Source organism: Oncorhynchus masou, chromosome 29 (assembly GCF_036934945.1).
Source record: "Oncorhynchus masou masou isolate Uvic2021 chromosome 29, UVic_Omas_1.1, whole genome shotgun sequence".
NCBI classification, from domain to species: domain Eukaryota; kingdom Metazoa; phylum Chordata; class Actinopteri; order Salmoniformes; family Salmonidae; genus Oncorhynchus; species Oncorhynchus masou.
Window position 1 is genome coordinate 35458330 of NC_088240.1, and position 15372 is coordinate 35473701.

The following is a 15372-nucleotide window of genomic DNA, read 5'->3' on the forward strand; positions in this document are numbered from 1 at the left end:
GGTCTGCGTGTGCAAAGCCCTGTTGTGTTGAAGGCATTTTTTTCACAATGTGTTACCATGAAATAAATGACAACGATCGAGCTACTGTCACCCTACCTACCCTACGTGAATATTCGTTGCCCAAGGATCCCCATATATATTTGTCAATTATCATCCGAAATGGAAATGTGTTTTTAGATAAAATAATAGAGACAGTAGAAGTCGGAATAGACGGTAATCGCGGCGAGACTGGAGGTTATCCACCGCTCGGTTACCGCCTGTGGGCAGAAGTAAATAAACAGACTGGAAGGAAAAAAAACGCGTGTTTCTTTGTACCGTCTCTGTAGTCTATGCAGTCTCGACATCTAAAACATACAGCCTGTGGCACAATGTCTGGAGGGAAACTTAGAGAAACTGCAAAATTAAGCCAAACAAGTTGAGAGAGGTATATATGAAGTATTCATTTGAGCCAGGCCTGCTAGCAGCTTGGTATTGTTTTGACTGCTGGCTGTGCTTTGTGAAGAATGCAGCATGCGGATCTGTCTATTGCTGTGAAGCTGAAATAGTGTGAGCGGCAGTTAAGAGCGCGACTGGAGCTCACGTTAGCATCCACCGAAGCTCTCCTCGGTGCCCATTCCTCTGAAATAAGCCGTATAACCTTCAAAAACTTCCATAACTAATGCAACATATGTCAATATTGCTATACCATTGCTTAATCGTGCAGAATGTCCAAAAATAAACTCGAAATGATTAAAGGCGTTTTTGTGTTAGAGGGCTAAAGAGAAAGAGAGAGGGAGAGAGAGAGGAGAGAGAAAGAGAGAGACGCACCGATGTGACGGAGATTTGGGAGCAGCAGCAGAGTAGAGGGTGTTGTGCGCGCGCTAGCAGACCTGCCTCGTGATGGTTCTGCAGTGAATAGGTGAAGTCGAAGCAGCTGGAATTATAACACACTGCTCGGAAGTACGGTCATCGGAGGTATTTTCACTGAGGATATACAGAAGCCTGGATATCTGTGGCAAGCAAGGTGGAAATGTCATCTCTGGCCATCGCCTTTATTCTCACGGTGCTTGGCGTTGTCAGTGCTGCGCTGGCGGCCAGTCACTGTAAGTAACTTGATAATAATACAACATACATTGTATCGAGATTGTTGGTTCTGTTTTCTAAGTTTGTATGGCATTTGTTCTCTCTCGCAATCCTAAATCAGCAGAATGTTGAGCATGGAGTTCCATGCATGCATATGATAACCTCAACTCAGTCAGATAAACTACAGAGCGGTTTTGCAAAACCTGTCTTTGTCTCTACAATTGCAATGGATGTAAACGGATCTAATCGATTGTTTATAATACTCAGATCAATCAACTAACTTCCTGTACTTGGGATACACGTTTTAGCACATGTCATTTGAGTAAACATGTGTCGCATAGATCCATCTTTCTCACATTGCAGTGTTCAATATTAACAGTAGGAGCAAAATTCGAAATTAAGTTTTCAACATCACCTTCCTATCTCGGGATTTGTGAAGTCCTTGCGAAAACCTAGAGCTGTGTAGGGTTACATCCCACTGGGCACAGACGTCAATTCAACTTCTATTACACGTTTGTTCGGCGTAATTTCATTAAAATTATATGGAAACAACGTTGATTCAACCAGTGTTTTGCCCAATTGGATAAGCTGTTTTTATTTAATTTAATTGCTATAGGCTACTGTTTCTTTCAGAGACCACACTCAAACACAATGCATGTGCATTATACCTACTACCTATGTGAACCCAATTCGACTAGAGGCCTATGCCTAGAAGCACATCCTACCATGGTCATCAAACTTACTAAGAGGAATGACATTCTCAAGTGCAAATGCTTAGGCTATCCGTGTTACCATGTCTGCACTGTCACTAGAGGTCAGAATTATTCTACTTAGGTGCAGGAAGCTTTTCGATCAGAGAATATAACTGCTCTATTTGAAGTGGAACGAGACAGTTCTGAACACTATATTCTCAAAGCTAAGAAAAATATGACATGGTTCCTCATCTGAACAGTAGATGCCAGATGTCACCCATGATTATCAGCATAAAGTTTGAGTAATCAGTAGAAATAATATACATTCATAAGCCAAAGCTTTTTTTCAAACTTAAATAAACACAAAGGAATTAGCAATCAGTCTCTGATATTGATTTGGTAGCACTGTAGTTCTGAATCCATTTACTGTTCTTATAATTCTTTGAAACCTTGTTTGAAACAGGAAGTTGTCTAAATGGCATTACTGTATGCAACCTTGTTTAAGGTTGAGTCAAAAACTGTGCATTGGGGGCTTTGCTGCTAATGTTAGTGCCTGGGACCCATTTAGTCTGTGACTTGGTACCCTTTTTCACCTACAGTAATGCATTAATGTGGTTGGTGGCAGCTCAATGTCTCCCGTCGGACAGGCATTGCTTTGCCGTAGCTCTACCTGGTGCTGGAAGGCAACCTGGCAGGCAGCCTGGACGAGAGAGAGAAAGCAGGGGGAAACACTACAGTGTGTTTGTGCCTCACAGTTTGAACAGCCTGCTGCTCTTCTCTATTTGGATCAGAGTCTCATCAAGTGAGGCTTCTGTTCAATGGTCCTCCCAGACAGTGCTCTGATCATCATGGTTCATTCTCCCCATCCCTCCCCTATTTTTAAAGCTTCAATTTCAACTCGAGGAAATAAATGTACTCAGCACAGGATGCATAGAAGAGTGGTTGATCTGACATTAAAATGCATATCAGTATTTTATATTGACACGGTGTCTAACGGATGATTAAAGATGACTAAAAATAGCAAACTTTCACTTGGTGGTTTACCCTTTCCTCTGTGTGTGTGTGTGTGTGTGCGTGCACGTGTGTGTGTGTGTGTGTGTGTAACTAACTGGGTGCATGCATGAGTACTGGTGGTGTGCATATGTGTGTGGCTCATTTCATTTCATGGCCTAATGGTTCAATGACCTCATCCATCAGTCGTGATAGCTGCTCGTCATCTCATCCTGTATTTATTCAAAGGATATGGACTTGAGTCAACAGTGTGCATTGACCTGAAGCATGAAACATCAAATGTTACATGTCCCTTTTGTTCAAGCAATTCATTGTTTACTATTAGTTTATTTATTTTGTTTGTAAATAAGTAACAAAGTTATAACAAACATCAAAAGGACATTTAAAACAATTGTGCTTTACAACCAAGCACTCCTTTTGGTAGCGCTTTACAATGACTCAAGGTTATATAACATTCATAATGGATTAGTAAATGTTTTATTCATTATTTATCCATCATTACTCACACATTTGTAAATGTTAGTAACCTAGTTATTCACACATGTATAAACAACTTGTAAAGTACTTAAAAAATAATTAATATGATTACGCAAAAGAGGTTGAGTTAGTTAAGTCTTTTTGCGTGGCGTCATACTAGAGGTCGACCGATAAACAGTGCTGAGCTGTTGAAGAGCTGCTGGCAAAACGCACGAAAGTGCTGTTTGAATGAATACTTATGAGCCTGCTGCTGCCTACCACCGCTCAGTCAGACTGCTCTATCAAATCATAGACTTAATTATAACACACAGAAATACGAGCCTTTGGTCATTAATATGGTGGAATCCGGAAACTATCATTTCGAAAACAAAACGTTTATTATTTCAGTGAAATACGGAACCGTTCGTTTTTTTATCTAACGGGTGGCATCCCTAAGTCTAAATATTCTTGTTACATTGCACAACCTTCAATGTTATGTCATAATTACTTAAAATTATGGCAAATTAGTTCACAATGAGCCAGCCTGCCCAAATTGTTGCATATACCCTGACTCTGCGTGCAATGAACGCAAGAGAAATTACACAATTTCACCTGGATAATATTGCCTGCTAACCTGGATTTCTTTTAGCTAAATATGCAGGTTTAAAAATATATACTTCTGTGTATTGATTTTACATTTACATTTACATTTAAGTCATTTAGCAGACGCTCTTATCCAGAGCGACTTACAAATTGGTGAATTCACCTTCTGACATCCAGTGGAACAGCCACTTTACAATAGTGCATCTAAATCATTTAGGGGGGGGGGGGGTGAGAAGGATTACTTATCCTATCCTAGGTATTCCTTGAAGAGGAATCTCCGGAAGGTGGTGATTGACTCCGCTGTCCTGGCGTCGTGAGGGAGTTTGATCCACCATTGGGGGGCCAGAGCAGCGAACAGTTTTGACTGGGCTGAGCGGGAACTGTACTTCCTCAGTGGTAGGGAGGCGAGCAGGCCAGAGGTGGATGAACGCAGTGCCCTTGTTTGGGTGTAGGGCCTGATCAGAGCCTGGAGGTACTGCGGTGCCGTTCCCCTCACAGCTCCGTAGGCAAGCACCATGGTCTTGTAGCGGATGTGAGCTTCAACTGGAAGCCAGTGGAGAGAGCGGGGTGACGTGAGAGAACTTGGGAAGGTTGAACACCAGACGGTCTGCGGCGTTCTGGATGAGTTGTAGGGGTTTAATGGCACAGGCAGGGAGCCCAGCCAACAGCGAGTTGCAGTAATCCAGACGGGAGATGACAAGTGCCTGGATTAGGACCTGCGCCGCTTCCTGTGTGAGGCAGGGCCGTACTCTGCGGATGTTGTAGAGCATGAACCTACAGGAACGGGCCACCGCCATGATGTTGGTTGAGAACGACAGGGTGTTGTCCAGGATCACGCCAAGGTTCTTAGCGCTCTGGGAGGAGGACACAATGGAGTTGTCAACCGTGATGGCGAGATCATGGAACGGGCAGTCCTTCCCCGGGAGGAAGAGCAGCTCCGTCTTGCCGAGGTTCAGCTTGAGGTGGTGATCCGTCATCCACACTGATATGTCTGCCAGACATGCAGAGATGCGATTCGCCACCTGGTCATCAGAAGGGGGAAAGGAGAAGATTAATTGTGTGTCGTCTGCATAGCAATGATAGGAGAGACCATGTGAGGTTATGACAGAGCCAAGTGACTTGGTGTATAGCGAGAATAGGAGAGGGCCTAGAACAGAGCCCTGGGGGACACCAGTGGTGAGAGCGCGTGGCGAGGAGACAGATTCTCGCCACGCCACCTGGTAGGAGCGACCTGTCAGGTAGGACGCAATCCAAGCGTGGGCCGCACCGGAGATGCCCAACTCGGAGAGGGTGGAGAGGAGGATCTGATGGTTCACAGTATTGAAGGCAGCCGATAGGTCTAGAAGGATGAGAGCAGAGGAGAGAGAGTTAGCTTTAGCAGTGCGGAGCGCCTCCGTGATAGAGCGAAGAGCAGTCTCAGTTGAATGACTAGTCTTGAAACCTGACTGATTTGGATCAAGAAGGTCATTCTGAGAGAGATAGCGGGAGAGCTGGCCAAGGACGGCACGTTCAAGAGTTTTGGAGAGAAAAGAAAGAAGGGATACTGGTCTGTAGTTGTTGACATCGGAGGGATCGAGTGTAGGTTTTTTCAGAAGGGGTGCAACTCTCGCTCTCTTGAAGACGGAAGGGACGTAGCCAGCGGTCAGGGATGAGTTGATGAGCGAGGTGAGGTAAGGGAGAAGGTCTCCGGAAATGGTCTGGAGAAGAGAGGAGGGGATAGGGTCAAGCGGGCAGGTTGTTGGGCGGCCGGCCGTCACAAGAAGCGAGATTTCATCTGGAGAGAGAGGGGAGAAAGAGGTCAGAGCACAGGGTAGGGCAGTGTGAGCAGAACCAGCGGTGTCGTTTGACTTAGCAAACGAGGATCGGATGTCATCGACCTTCTTTTCAAAATGGTTGACGAAGTCATCTGCAGAGAGGGAGGAGGGGGGGGCGGGGGAGGAGGATTCAGGAGGGAGGAGGATTCAGGAGGGAGGAGAAGGTGGCAAAGAGCTTCCTAGGGTTAGAGGCAGATGCTTGGAATTTAGAGTGGTAGAAAGTGGCTTTAGCAGCAGAGACAGAGGAGGAAAATGTAGAGAGGAGGGAGTGAAAGGATGCCAGGTCCGCAGGGAGGCGAGTTTTCCTCCATTTCCGCTCGGCTGCCCGGAGCTCTGTTCTGTGAGCTCGCAATGAGTCGTCGAGCCACAGAGCTTTTTTAAGAAAGGCATTGGCGTTTATGGTTAGGTACAGTCGTGCAACGATTGTGCTTTTCTCGCAAATGCGCTTTTGTTAAATCATCCCCCAGCGTTGCATTGATTATATGCAACGCTTGACACGCTAGATAAACGAGTAATATCATCAACCATGTGAAGTTATAACTAGTGATTATGATTGATTCATTGTTTTTTTATAAGATAAGTTTAATGCTAGCTAGCAACTTACCTTGGCTTCTACTGCATTTCTGTAACAGGCAGGCTCCTCGTGGAGAGCAATGAGAGGCAGGTGGTTAGAGCATTGGACTAGTTAACCAAGGTTGCAAGATTGGATCCCCCGAGCTGACAAGGTGAAAATCTATCATGCTGCCCCTGAACAAGGCAGTTAAACCCACCGTTCCTAGGCCGTCATTGAAAATAAAAATGTGTTCTTAAATGACTTGCCTAGTTAAATGTATATATATATATATATATATATATATATATATATATATATATATAAAATATAAAAATCGGCGCCCCAAAATACAGATTTCCGATTGTTCCGAAAACTTGAACTCGGCCCGAATTAATCGGCCATTCCGATTAATCGGTCGACCTCTAATCCTGACATGACCCTCCAGCATGACAATGGCACCAGCCATACTGCTCGTTCTGTGCGTGATTTCCTGCAAGACAGGAATGTCAGTGTTCTGCCATGGCCAGCGAAGAGCCAGAATCTCAATCCCATTGAGCACGTCTGGGACCTGTTGGATCAGAGGGTGAGGACTAGGGCTATTCCCCCCAGAAATGTCCGGGAACTTGCAGGTGCCTTGGTGGAAGAGTGGGGTAACATCTCACAGCAAGAACTGGCAAATCTGGTGCAGTCCATGAGGAGGAGATGCACTGCAGTACTTAATGCATGATGCTGCCTGTTACTTTGGATTTTGACCCCCCCCCTCCCCCCCTTTGTTCAGGGACACATTATTTCATTTCTGTTAGTCACATGTCTGTGGAACTTGTTCAGTTTATGTCTCAGTTGTTGAATCTTGTTATGTTCATACAAGTATTTACACATGTTAAGTTTGCTGAAAGTAAACGCAGTTGAAAGTGAGATGACGTTTCTTTTTTTGCTGAGTTTCTATGGGTGATACAATCATCCCAGCTCTGCATATTTTGCTATGAAGAGACAATCACGAGATCAATTGTTTTGGTGCTGTCCATATGTAGCTTGTATGGCTAATGAATTTCAACATTTTCCTGGAGCTAACCCTGCAAATAGCACTGCTGGGCGATTTAAAAAGTCATAGTCAATCGATCAATAATGTAATAATACTTTTAGCAAAAAACGTTTATCTTTAAGATGACAATCTGTAGAAACTATGAAAAAAGAAAGGTTCTGTACTTTTGTGAAACAGAGCACAGATGAAAAACAAATGGCAAATTGAAAACGGGATGGTGTTCAGAGATAGATGGGAGGGCTTGAGTGAAGTTGAAGCATGTGTCTAAAAACAAACAAAAGATAACTATTGTAAAATGTCTGTGTCCGTAAAGTGTATATAGTATTTTTAAGCTGGAAGTAGAATCCTAAGTGTTGTTGTCCATTAGTTTACTCCAATTAGGGGAGTGGTGGTAGTGTTAGGGGAAAATAATAAAGGAAAATATATAAACATTTATACAGTAACAGTCAAAAGTTTGGACACACCTCCTCATTCCAGGGTTTTACTTTATTTTTTTACATTGTAGAATAATAGTGAAGACATCAAAACTATGAAATAACACATATGGGATCATGTAGTAACCAAAAAAAGTGTGCCTTGTTCAGAAGTTAATTTGTGGAATTTCTTTCATTCTTAACGCGTTTGTGCCAATCAGTTGTGTTGTGACAAGGTTAGTGGTGATATATAGAAGATAACCCTATTTGGTAAAATATCAAGTCTATATTATGGCAAGAACAGCTCAAATCAGCAAAGAGAAATGACAGTCCATCATTATTTTAAGACTTGAAGGTCAGTTAATACAGAACATTTGAACGTTTCTTCAAGGGCAGTTGCAACCTTCAAGTGCTATGATGAAACTGGCTGTGAATTCCACTCTAAATAATTCCACTTTAATAATGTCTACATATCTTACATATCTTACATTACAAATATCACCTGTATATTCTGTATTGAGACCCAATCAGTGGACACTAATAAATGGATCACTAGTCACTTTAAACAATGCCACTTTAAATAATGCCACTTTTATAATGTTTACATATCTTACTCATATCACATGTACATACTGTATTTTATACCATCTACTGCACCTTGCCTATGCCGCTCGGCCATTGCTCATCCATATATTTATATGCACATATTCTCATTCACCCCATTAGATTTGTGTGTATTAGGTAGTTGTTGGGGAATTTTTAGACTACTTTTTGGATTTGTTTGTATTAGGTAGTTGTTAGGAATTGTTAGACATTACTGCGCTGCTGGAACTAGAAGCACAAGTATTTCACTGCACTCACATTAACATCTGCTAACCATGTGTATGTGACCAATACAATTTGATTTGAGATCGGCCACAGGAAAGGAAGACCCAGAGTTACATCTGCTGCAGAGGATAAGTTCATTAGAGTTACCAACCTCAGAAATTACAACCCTTTTGACTGTATATATATATATAACAAAAATACTTACATAATGATTATTAAATGGTTTGTAAGGACCTATATTAAACATCTTATGATTGGAGTAATGATTCATAAATAAACTATTTACTAATCCATTATAAATGCTTTATGATGCGGCATTATTATGAAGTGCTACCCTTCGTTCACAATTAACCATTCAACACGGTACGGTTCAACAGCACCCACAAACTTCACAACGGCACCACACACATACCATCATTTGGCCCACTGCTACAATTCATGTGTTTTGGAGATTTAATTTCCATCCTCCTCGTCATCTGTGAATTGTTTCATCCAATGTCCATGAACTAATTCAATCTCCTCGAGAGGTAAATTCTTACTTTTGTTTTTGTCACGTTCGTCATAACGAGGAGACCAAGACGCAGCGTGATAAGAATACATTCTTCTTTTTTTACACGAGGAACACTAAACAAACTAACAAACCCCCTGCGACGCTATACGCCACAAGTGCTGACAGGCAACTACACATAGACAATAACCCACAAAACCAAAATGGAAAATGGCAACCTAAATAGGATCCCCAATCAGAGACAATGATAAACAGCTGTCTCTGATTGGGAACCAATTCAGGCCACCATAGACCTACATATACCTAGACATACTAAAACCCCATAGATATACAAAAACCCTAGACAGGCCAAAAACACCTAGACAATACAAAAACTAAACCAAACACCCTTGTCACACCCTGACCTAACCAAAATAATAAAGAAAACAAAGGTAACTAAGGTCAGGGCGTGACAGTTCTTACTTTTCAAACCCAATTTTTGGCTAATCTATAAAAACAATGTTGATAGCCGTTCTTGCACATGTGGGATTTCAGATGGTAATAAACATGTGCAAAACCTGACTGGTTTCCTGATGTAGATATTTGGTTGGGTATTTTAGCAAGGATTTCATGCCGCAGATCAAAACAAAACATTGTTTAGCTTAGCCATCCAAAATGTTTCAGTGCATCCAGTTTGTGTAATGTTTGGTCAAGTAGAAAAAAGGTGACCAAAACAGGTTTGGGCAATGGACATAAATAGACATGTATTAAAGTTTTGCTCCGTCTATACGGGGTGAATCTAAGCACAAGTCTGAACAATCATTCATGAACATTCTGCATTCATGTCAAATTCACTCCGTGATCAGGATTGGCAAGCTGCTCAGAGATAAAACATCTAGATTCTCCTAGAGGACAAGCAAATGACTGTTCTCATATTTACCTTTGAGAAACAAAAGGAGAAGCCAGATATCCATCATGGGTGGTTTGTGTAGCCCCTGTGTCTGGTGACAGAGATAATGGCAGCCACATCCTCTCAGAGGAGCATGTCCTCATGCACTCCTCGCAGAGAGAGAGAGAGATTTGTGACCTGTTGCCGCAAGAAAAGGTTAACCAGTGAAGAACAAACACTATTGTAAATACAACCCATATGTACAGTATGTTTATTTATATTCCATTTTGTACTTCAACTATTTTGCAGATTGTAACAACACTGTTAGACAGCCATTATATAACATTTGAAATGTCTTTATTCTTTTGAAACTTTAGTGGGTGAAATGTTTACTGTTCATTTCTGATGTTTTTTTCTCTCACATTTCACTTGCTTTGGCATTGTAAACATATGTTTCCCACGCCAATAAAGCCATTTGAACTGAATTTAAATTTAGAGAGGGAAGTGTCTCTCCTACAGTAGCTGTGATAGAAGCAAGTTTATAATTGTGTGTAATGGGATTAATAGAGGCTCAACATAAGCTGTGTTGGGTTGACTAGGCCAATATTAATATTGAGCCAATCTTGTTGAGGGCCGCCACACTAGCAATAGAGTAAACAATCCTCTCGTATGAACTTCTTTATGCTAGAACTTGTACTGTCTGATTGCAAATGGTGTAGGCTATTACAAAGAACAGCTAAAGAGTTAAAACCAGGAGAGGATTTTATTCTGATATTATACTGTAAGTGAGTACTCAAAAAGGTTAAAACAGTATAATAATGTAATATGTCACTATATTTGTGAAAGCAGTGGCTAATTTCACATTTCCCAATACATCCCCACTCTCTGTGGGGGATTGTGGAATTTTGACCAAAGCATTAGTGTAATAGAGTCTTTACCTCAATTTTATTATGAGGTCAAACATGTTAGGTGTTTTAAATGGAGTCACCCTGCTGGGAGGGAGAGTACGGTTGTGAAGGTTGCCTTGGGCAAGGAACAGCGGGGGGAGTTTCCATTTCAAAAACTCATACTGATAGTATAACTTATGACATACTTCCCTAGGGTCTGGCTCCAGCATATTGCTCCAGATCCTGTCAATACTATGGGGAAATGGGTCTTGACAACCCACACAAAGTCAAAGGGATTTATACAAGAGCACATTAGACACACACCTACACACACACACACCTACACACACACACCTACACATGCACACATGCACACATACTCCTAAACATGCACACACCTACAGCCATGCACATAAGCGTGTGCATGTGGACACACAAAGACTGTCAGACATAGCGAGCCTTCCAACCTTTGAAACCCTCTAAAATGTAAATGAATACCTCTTATCGTAGATAGACCATATCACCACACACAGCGGGGGAAGTTACAGTATGAATGACCTTGCGAGGGAAGACAAATACAATAGCAGTGGTATGTGGCCGTAATTCTCTCTTTACCCCATGATCATTTATTCCAGGTGTTTCTATAGGGGTAATTTAAATTAGTGAGTGTTTGGTCACTCTAGAGATGAATGAAACAACTTTGAGAGATAGCCGTGTTCTGAATTGCCCTCTAAAATGCCCCATCACTCACCCCTTCTCCAGATCTCCAAGATAGATGAGGACCCATTAAGTGATCAGGGAGTTAGGAGGAGGACAAAATGTCACTATAAATTATGCAGAGGGATGTTGTTGTGGTGTTGTTTAATTACGATGGGGACAACCCTATCAGCTGATGTGCTATATTTCCAAAATGATAATCAGCCGTTGACCTGGTGCTGAAAAAGACATTGTGATAAACCGTTATCATCATCATCAGGATTCTGATTGTCTGCCTCACCATGGCTAGCCCTCTGCTAGGATCACAGATAATGCAGATTATGATATGCCTCGGGGGGCATTCAAATGTTTGTGTTGGCAAGACACAAAGAACAGGACAGTGATACAGTTGGCACAGGGAAAATAGAGCTGGCTTTATCCTAAAGGGGTTTCTATCTAAATCCATTACAAACACAACTGTTCTGGATAAACCCACGGCCGTAACTGCCTCATTCTCACTGACTAGAGTTCATGTCTTCCTCTACCAGACTTATTCTGTTTGAACGGTTCAGCCCCCACTGTTCGAATTCATTGCTTTTTATATTAATGAGAACGTGGCTATTCTTTTTCTTGAGTTTGACTTATTGCAACTGTTCCGGGCGAATTGAGTACCAAAGCAAAGAGAGGCAGAGAGAAAATCTTTTTCTTCCTCTCACAGAGCTCACGATCAAATTAGAGTTCTCTTTTCTTTGATATGTTTTTGCTCGTGCCTGGTCCGCTTTGTATTACCCTAGGCTTTGGATTATGGTTTTATATTGTGTCAGATGACAATTCAAGTAAATTGTGCTTTCTTTTCAATAGGTCTGCAGGACAGACTGTTATTGCTGTTCTGTTCTGATTTAACACACTTGATGAAGTGTTAAGACTAAACTAAATGTGTCTGTAACCTAACGACCCGCACTCACAAAAGAGCATTTACATGTTCATTGCTATGAGCTCGTTTGTAATTAGTATAGTTATGTTAAAACTAGTTTCTTTTTTTATTAAATAGCCGTGTCTTCACATTTCCAGTCTGAGTAATACACAGAGAGTGAGTTGGGGAGATGTTGTTTCCAGTTAAATTAGTACCCATATATGACAAGCTTTTTTCATCTTCCAGTGTGTGGAAGATGACGCTGTAGGACAGCTCTGGTCAGCTGAGGGCATCTCACCCCATGGTTGTGTTTTCTCATTAAGCTGGTGTTTCATGTGATAACGTGAAATGATGAATCGCTACAAATTATGGCAGCCTGAAAATAAATGATCCACTTGCATCAACTAGAGCAATTTGCATGCATTGACTGCAATCACCACGCATGAGATACGTTTCTCTCTTTTTGAGGGTGCCCAAATGAATTAATACGACAGAATTACAGTTCAATTTAGCTATAATGGGGTCTCAGTTACACCACTTCTGAGTGTGCTCACACTCACACACACTGTGCAGACACACTTGTGCAGACACAAACATACACACACTATCTATTTGACAAATGTGGTGCCAGTGGAGGTCTTTGTATTTACAATCGAATCACTCCTACACTGATGGAACAACACTCTCCATCTATTGAGTCCTATACATTAGCTGTAAATATTAGCCTATTCATTTGCTTTAAAATCTCAATTAATTCATGGCATACAGTAACTAACCACAAAGTAAAAATTCCCACAAATCTGTTTTTAGACTTTGTAAATCCCCAGCATAGTAAGAGTTTATATTTGATCCATTAATCCATTTTTGTTTGAACATATTTGGGGACATTTTTGCAGTCAAGATGACACTGCAGCGGTGGTGTAATCCCAACTGGCCAGGCGGTCCCAGATGCTCCTTCTGTATCCTTTGATCTTCAATTCGGGAGCCTTAGTCAAGTACCATAAAGTAGGGTTGGGCCGTATTCAGATTTTCATGCCATCATACCGTTTCTGTACCATACTGAGGTATACGGTATTACCGGAAGTGCACAAAAGGGGAGACATTTTTAAAAATTATTTATTATGATATAAAAAAATTACCCAGAAAACTATTTAGGCAACAGGGATCTTGATCCAGGAGGGGATTGAATGTTGCTGTGGGGTTGCGTGCTATGCCGCTGCTTTATAAATATTACATTTCTTTTTCAGTATTGAAAATCTTACTGTCGGTATTTCGAAATAACCCAGTATACGGTATATTGCTCAAGTCTACTGTAAAGTACACTTTTCACCATATAAATCCACATAGTGCCCTCCACTGTAACTTAAGCCCTCCATGCTCTCAACGTCAACAGTGAAGAGGCGACTCCGGGAGTTCCTCTGTCCAGTGTCTGTGTTATTTTGCCCATCTTAATCTTTTCTTTTTATTGGCCAGTCTTTAGATATGGCTTTTTCTTTGCAACTCTGCCTAGCAGGCCAGCATCCCGGAGTCGCCTCTTCACTGTTGACGTTGAGACTGGTGTTTTACTATTTAATGAAGCTGCCAGTTGAGGACTTGTGAGGCATCTGTTCTCAAACTAGACACTATAATGTACTTGCTCAGTTGTGCACCGGGGCCTCTCATTCCTCTTTGTATTCTGGTTAGAGACAGTTTGTGCTGTTCTGTGAAAGGAGATGTACACAGCGTTGTACGAGATCTTCACTTTCTTGGCAATTTCTCACATGGAATAGCCTTAATTTCTCAGAACATGAATAGACTGATGAGTTTCAGAAGAACGTTCATTGTTTCTGACCATTTTGAGCCTGCAACCGAACCCACAAATGCTGATGCTAGAGACACTCAACTAGACTAACGAAGGCCAGTTTTGTTGCTTCTTTAACCAGGACAAGAGTTTTCAGCTGTGCTAACATAATTGAAAAGGGTTTTCTAATGATGAATTAGCCTTTTAAAATGATAAACTTGGATTAGCTAACACAACGTGCCATTGGAACACAGGAGTGATGGTTGCTGATAATGGGCCCTTGTACGCCTATGGAGATATCCCATAAAAAAATCTGCAGTTTTCAGCTACAATTGTTATTTACAACACTAACAATGTCTACACTGTATTTCTGATCAATTTGATGCTATTTTAATGGACAACAAATGTGCTTTTCTTTTAAAAACAAGAACATTTCTAAGTGATCCCTAACCTTTGAATGGTAGTGTACCTCACAGAAGTCTGAAATGTAACAAAACCATTTGACATAGAAACACTGTATTTTCTGTGGGCTTTCACAGCTTCATATAGTGTACATTCTATACATGGTTTACAGTATACCTATTCAGATTTTGGGGTCGCCACACAATATTAGCACCATGTATTCCAATATATGTGATCTTATTCCAGTGTATTTAAATGTGAGTATACTGGCAGACATTTTTACAGGAAAAATAGTGCTGTTGTGTCAGACCCACCATCTGGGGCTGCCGGGCTACATGATTCTATTTGAATGGGAGTCCCTCTCCTTCAGTCTAGTATTCAGTGGGGCTAATCAGCCAATAACCCCTGGTTTCTGACTTCCAGTGGGGGCTAATGTGTGGGGTCACTTGGGACCAACTAGGATCCATATTTTTTCCCAGCACTGGGGCTATTCAGTGGAGGAGAGGCAGGATCACCTGGAGTGTCAAATATGATTGGAATTACCACCCTGGAATCATTGGCTATGGTTGAGAAGGTTTGCTAAATTGAATGGTAAAAATATAACTTGTGTGATATTTTGTGATATTCGTTCTCCCATCCTGTCAACTCCTCATGGATATCTGAGGCAGGTCTGAGTTTGGGTGAACTGATGTTAACATTTAGTATCAAAACCCAAGAAAATGTTGGCATATAGTCTGTGGAAGAAAGAAATAACAGTTTGAACATCTGACTAACTTGAGAAAGTACCTTAGCTATCTTGTGAAAATAGGGCAATTTGTTACCGTAAATTAGTCTGGTTTCATTG

At 41.5% G+C, this 15372-nt stretch overlaps 1 protein-coding gene across 1 annotated transcript in view; it reads left to right on the forward strand.

The window, feature by feature from the left end:
- The first annotated feature begins 831 nt into the window (after nucleotides 1–831).
- LOC135519409 (contactin-associated protein-like 5) overlaps nucleotides 832–15372 on the forward strand; it is a 124076-nt gene continuing 109535 nt past the window's right edge. The window contains exon 1 of the mRNA XM_064944613.1: nucleotides 832–1082. Within this exon, the coding sequence (XP_064800685.1) occupies nucleotides 1010–1082 (73 nt within the window). The 5' untranslated portion in view covers nucleotides 832–1009. The remainder of the gene's footprint in view (nucleotides 1083–15372) is intronic.